We start from the raw sequence: 6,855 nt of genomic DNA on the forward strand, positions 1-6,855 counted from the left end.
AGAAGTATCCAGCACAGACTTTACCTCTTCAGCCCGAAAGAAAAGAATATTGGATGATTCTTTGGCCAGCACATCAAAAGAGGTCAGTGGTAGAGGCAAAGGAGCTACAGTGAAATGGAGCCAAGTGAGGAGGAAATATACCATCTTATGAAATCATTTAGTGATAGTGGTGCCCAAAGTGTTATGCTGTCTATAAAATCACCCTTTAACAGATCTTTCATTGCAACTGCAGTAAGACTAGCAAATGATCTGCCTGCACCACTACCAAGCTTAAAAATGACAAAGATATAAGCAATGACACTGAGGAACTTATTAAATCAGTTCTGCAAGTGAAGGTTGTAATAACTGAGGAACAGGTATCACTGGTGGAGTCTGCAACTCGTCAACAGTCTAACTCAAGGTTGTGGTTTGAATACAGGGCAGGAAGAATCACCTCTTCAAATATGAAAAAGGTATGTTCAGCTCAATCAGACAAACCTTCTATATCTCTGATTCAAGAAATATGTTATCCTAACAAGAATAAGTTGAGAGTACCAGCAACGAAATGGGGTTTAGATCATGAGAACATTGCCAGACAAAACTACATACATCATCAGAGCACAAGTCACCATAACCTTACTGTAAATACTTGTGGTTTGTTTATAAGTCCTAGTCATCCTCACATTGGAGCTTCACCAGATGGTATTGTTAACTGCACCTGTTGTGGCAAAGGATGCATTGAAATCAAATGTCCCTATAACCTTGCAGAGGGAAATCTTTTGGAACATCCATGTCTAAAAAATGACCCAAATCTTGGATGTCATCTGAGCGAGAGTCACCCTTATTACTATGAAGTTCAGTCACATCTTTTTGTGACCATGACTTCCTATTGTGATTTTATTTTGTGAAATCCAAAAGAAATATATATACAAAGAATAAAACCAAACACAGAATTCCAGAATGTTATGATGAGTAAAGCCTCAAAATTTTTCAGTAACATTGTACTTTTAGAGCTTTTAGGATGCTACTTTTCAAAGATGAAATGCTCAAAGAATAATGAGAATAAAAAATCCCATGAAAATATACCAACAACTTCTTGTTCTAACTTGTAAAATCTAAAATTCTCACACAACACTCACAAATTGCTGTTCAACCTATGATTCCACTGTAACTGTGATCAGCTTCTGTACAAATTTTGGAAAGGAAAAAAATCATATAAAGCAGTACATGAAAGAAAAGCATAAATGGAGAGAAGAGGTTATGTTTACATAGATATTCACAGCTCACATACTTACCAATAAAAACATTTTTATTGGCAAGTTTTCTACTGTTTATTACTATCCTTACAGTTCCTGATGTATTAATGCTTACAAAAAAGAATATGTTGGTACAAAAAGATTTTATTTCATTTGATACATTTATTGTTAAATAATTATTAAATACACATGCATATATTATCTGACAGTGCTTACCAGACAGTACTTCATCATAACCCATGCAGGACCAAGGATGTCTGCTGTTTTACTTGAGTAGCCCTAGACAACTATATTCTCTCAGGTAATATCAAAGTACCTGAAGTTCTTTGGTGGACATTTGTGCTGGGAGGGGGTTGGCCATTGCCAATAACTTCTTTAGACACAAAATGATCCACAGGTATACATGGCAGGTGATGAGGAGAATGAGTGAGGTATTGGAAGAATGGAAGGCAGTGACTGATTGTGTGTGTGGATGGGCGAATGAGAAGACAAGTGATGGATGCAAGAATGTGGAGAGGGTGGGGGAGTGGATTATCTGACCATTACATAATAATGACCAGATTAACAGTACAAAAGAAGTAGATGAGAGGGAGAAGGAGTAGACAGGAGGAGACAGCTCCTGTGTATAGAGTATATTTTTGTTGGCTTCCATAGCCACAGACCACTGAACTAGGCTGTGGAAGAGGTATAGGGATGGGTGGGTTTAAGTAATTATGAATGGAACAATTTTAAAATATAAGACAAATGTCTCTACTCATCTGGGTGGACAGCTGGTCAATCAAAGGTTATGACTGAAGGACAAAAATTGCAAAGAGCACAACATACAACAGCTATCTTATCAGATGTTGTCATTTTTTGGCTGTCTGAGTTCATAACATAATGTACAGGTATGGGTCCTCCCAGGATTTTATACTTTTGACGTACATGACCAATCACCCTCTCAACATGTATCCGTACATTAGCAATATTCCTGGTTTCTACCACTTCACTCATACTCAGTTGCCTCCTTCCTTTCATGTATGCTGGAATAACAAGTGATCCATGCACAAGACCTACACTCTCAGCTATATCAAACCCTCTGTCAGCCATTACCAAATCACCTGGCAAGATGTGATCCAGGATACCACAGTTTTCAGCAATGTATTTGTCACTTGTTCTACCACCCCATGCCTTGGATATAAATGACACAGAACCTTGAGGAGAGATTCCAATTAAATATTTCACAGTATTATGGTGCTTATAAGATGACCAAGTTTTAGCCTGTGCCAGTAAGTTTGTTGGCCGATCCAAAAACACTTCAAAACAGTCCATAATAACCGCTACCTTCTCCCCATAATGTTCCCTGAAACACATTGGCATTGTTAGCTGCAACTCCTCTCGGGTTGGCCATCTGACATTCCATTTTGTCCTGACATACAGAATGTCCAGTAACTTGAGGAATATTTTTGAGGAAGTGTTAGTGGAAATATCAAATCTGATGGCCAAGTCTTGGAGTGGAAAATTATGACGCAGTTTCATGAGTGTGAGCATCATCTGCTGAAAAGGTGTCAAGGCACTCTTACCAGTTACAGTAATGTAATGTTTTATAAAATGAAACAATTTCTGTAAATCAGAGTAACTGTTCAACCCAGTATAAAATATAACTCTTTCATCATGTCCTTCAAAAAAGTCTTCCGTCATTTCCTTTCTGCTCAGCTTTTCCTGTAATTTCACTTTGTCCATAATTAACCTGTTAAGCTGATCCTGTAATAATTCTACATGGTTAGATGTAACTTCCGTTTGTGATCCACTTTCAACCATACTGTTAGCTGACTGTTGCTTGAGTTCTTGGCCAACAGCAGAAATATCCAAAACACAAGTGCAGCCTGGAGCATGAGCACCGGTATCATGGCTAGGTGTATAATCATCCACAGTATTGCCAGACGCAGAAGCATCGTTAACTCCTAGATGGGGTGGAGAAGAAGCACCCACATCAAGATGACCAGGAACAGGCACACCCACATCAATGGCAGAAGCATCAGACTGGACAGCAGCACCCATACCTACAGTGTTGTATAAAAATCATACTTATATCATGTATACAACACCTTTTCCCTCAAAGCATTTACAGTACAGTATATGATGTAACCTGTAGACAATACAAAAACACAGTTAAGCAACGAAGAAAGTCAAATTGGGGAAAGCCCAAGGAATTGATGGAGTGTCTGGTGAAATGCCGAAGCATAGGGGAGAGACAGTAGTCGAATGGTTACATAAGATGGTAAGATTGGCTGGAGCTGGAGGTGGGACTGGAGCTAGCTCTGTGGCTAGGGTGAGAAGTGGTTGGAAGAAGTTGAGGGAGCTCTTGCCTCTCCTGACATTGAGAGGGCTCTCCCTACGTGCTAAGGGGTCTTTGTATGCAGCATGTGTTAGGAGTGTAATGCTGTATGGCAGTGAGACCTGGGCAGTGAAGGAGGAAGACATTCGCCGGCTCAGACGTACAGAAATGAGAATGATTAGGTGGATGTGCAGTGTGTCCCTGCGTCCAAGGCCTGGAGGGGCTGGGTTTACAATGGAAGAGTTGAGAGGTAGGTTGGGACTGGAGTGTATTGGTGTTGTGATGAGGAGAGGTAGATTGAGGTGGTTTGGACATGTGGAGAGGATGGGGGATGATAATTGGGTGAGGAAGGTGAGAAGTGTTAATATTGGGGGTGGGGTTATGAGGGGTAGACCGAGAAAGACATGGGACGAGGTCATTAAGTGTGACCTTAGGGTTAAGGGACTGAACAGGGAGGCTGCAATGGATCGTGCAGCGTGGGGAGCCGCCATTAGGTGACCAAGGCCGACACATGCAAGGATGTTGGAGCCTTTAAAAACGAAACAAAATGATTGGCCTGGGAGGATGGTAGAGTCCCGGAGGATTGGAAGTCAGGTATAATTATTCCCTTGTACAAAGAGAAAGGAGAAAAAGAAGCATGTGGTAATCACAGGGGCATTTGTCTTCTTAGTGTAATAGGAAAAGTATATGGTACAATACTTACTGACAAGGAAATAACAGAGGAATTCGTTGGAGAACAGGGAGGCTTTAAGAAAGGAAGAAGTTGTGTAGATCAGATATTCATTCTTAGATCTTTAGTGGAAAAGTTTCTAGGGAAGGGAAAGAATTAGTATGCAGCTTTCATGGATTTCGAGAAAGCATATGACAAGCTGGATAGACAAGGATTGTGGAACGTATGAAAAATATATGGAGTAGATGGGAAGTTGTTGAATGCTGTGAAGAGTATGTATGATGGTGCCAAGGCTGCAGTGCATGTTGATAGTGAACTGAGTGAATTTTTCTGTTTGACGGTTGGGTTGAAACTGGGATGTGTCATGTCTCCATGGATGTTTACTCTGTACATGGATGGGGTAATAAAAGAGATACAAGGTAGGGCAGTGGATGTTGGAGTGGCCCTAGTGAGAGAGGGTAGTGTTTGGAAACTCCCTGTACTGTTGTTTGCAGATGATACTGTGTTGTTGAGTGAATACAAATGGGAGCTTCAAGGCTTGGTGGATGAGTTTGGGAGAGTATGTATGAAACAGAATCTAACGTTGAATGTAGGGAAGTGTAAAGTGATGGTCTTTGCGAGAAGTGAAGTCAGTGAATGTACGCAGAGGTTGGACGGTGAGGAAATGAAAAATGTGAGTACGTTTAAGTACTTGGGGAGTGTGATGAGTAAGGATGGAAATTTGGAGGGTGAAGTGCTTGAAAGAGTTCAACATGGAAGAAAAGTTGCTGGTTCCTTGAAAGCAGTGATAAGAAACAGGGAACTGAGCATTGAAGTGAAAAAGTTACTACATGACAGTATTGTGATACCAACTCTAACACGGAAGTGAAGCCTGGACGTTGTTGGAGGGACACAGGTCAAGAGTGAGAGCAGTGGAAATGAGTTATTTAAGAGGAGCATTTTGAGTCACAGGGACACATAGGCAGGCAAATGAGGAAGTGAAGGAGGGTTGTGGTGTGGATGTGGATGTGATAGGAAGCGTTTGGAGGAACACGTTGAGGTGGTTTGGCCATGTGGAGAGGATGGAGAGTGAGAAACTAATGAGAGTGTATGTGAGGGAGGTGGAGGGTGAGAGGGGGAGGGGGAGGCCAAGGATGGGATGGAGTGGAGAGATATATGAGAGAGGGGGGTGTGAGTTGAGAGCAGGGCAGGGAAATGGCGGGGGACAGGGCGATGTGGAGGCAATTTGTTTGTGGCCACCCCGTATGGGATTAAAGTGTTTGGCAATAGATAGATAGACAGTTAAGTATCACTTTATATCTCACTTGGTTGTATCATCAACTCTAATAAACCCTCAGCTGCAGCAAATCTAGTTGTTTGTGCACGTCGCTTTGATAAACGCTTATATCTCTCCATTGACTTCATAGACTTTGTTGCATTAGACACAAATTTTGAATGTCCCAGGTTCAGGTTTGGTGCCCAGTCTGGGTTGTCCAAGTCATATAAGTCAGCAGGAGCACCTGAACCGATACAAAAGTCATTATTAATAAACATGCCCTATCATTTACACTCTGGGTAAAGCATTTGTATTTTTTCTTTACATGAAGGTATACGTTGGTGCTACAGTGAACAGAATTACATAATTATACTTGCAGTAATATCTTGTCCAAGTTCATGAAATAACAACCTTACATAAATGACACTATCTTGCACAGAGATAATAATACTGGACTGTATTATCAGGGCCTGTAGCAAAGCAGACAAGGAAAACTTTGACGTCCGTGTTACTTTCTTCACTCCTGGATCATACTATGTATAAAGATTTAATTACCTGTTATAAAGTGCTTCCCGCTGACCTTCCAGATGTCAGGGTTTGAGGTCTTGGCATGAGCAATCCTTGCTAACCATAATTTTCTCCTTTCTGCAGTTAATTTCTTTCGTGCTTCTCCCCGACTTGGGATCTTCGGTATACCATAAAAGGAGAGACTGGGGTGTTTATTGGACTTATTTCCACAGCCGACAATGCAGCAAAAGTGTGGCATTGTTATTCGTTACGAGACAAGTACACACACCACGTATAAGTCCCCAGAATCTGAAAATATTCACCACCGTACCAAACGAAAACAAATACACAGGAGCCTGGCTGGTCTCACACTTCCGCGCGCTAACCCACAATGCACCAGGATGATGACGTCACATGTTTGTGACGTCAATCGAAAATACCCTGTTAAGGTGCTCCAGTCAGATTGAGCATGTGTAGGTTTATATCTGTAATGCTGTGTTTTTAAGGCGACTTCTCGTCGTAAAAACACTAGCTACTGAAGCGGGGTCCTCTTTCTAGACCGGATGTAAAGCACTAACAAAGGAACAGGACATAAAAACCAGGCAGTATACCGTATCACATCTATTACCTAGGTCCTACTCATAACAGTGTACATCCAATGATATTTAGTATATAGAGAAAACAGAGATACAGAATTACACTTGGCTTCACAGAATGGTCATATATATTTTCACTATTACACAGGGAGATCGCGGGTATTCTTTGATAGGGTTCTCAAATCACGTGGAAGGTAATATGCAAATAGGGTTGTTCACTTTATATTATTGGATGGGATTCTTATGTCACTGAAGGGTAATATGAAAATGGGGTT

General features: G+C 41.1%; 1 protein-coding gene across 1 annotated transcript; it reads right to left on the reverse strand.

The window, feature by feature from the left end:
• Nucleotides 1-658: 658 nt before the first annotated feature.
• Nucleotides 659-6,243, reverse strand: LOC145416329 (uncharacterized). Its single transcript, XM_080285328.1, has 5 exons — nt 6,033-6,243; nt 5,527-5,721; nt 2,994-3,277; nt 2,160-2,771; nt 659-697 (listed from the first exon to the last, which is right to left on the reverse strand). The coding sequence occupies exons 1-5, from the start codon at nt 6,241-6,243 to the stop codon at nt 659-661; spliced, it is 1,341 nt and encodes a 446-aa protein (XP_080141454.1).
• Nucleotides 6,244-6,855: the final 612 nt, after the last annotated feature.

Source organism: Coenobita brevimanus, chromosome 105, assembly GCF_032717465.1.
Source record: "Coenobita brevimanus isolate Jiangsu-jjx chromosome 105, ASM3271746v2, whole genome shotgun sequence".
Lineage (NCBI taxonomy): Eukaryota > Metazoa > Arthropoda > Malacostraca > Decapoda > Coenobitidae > Coenobita > Coenobita brevimanus.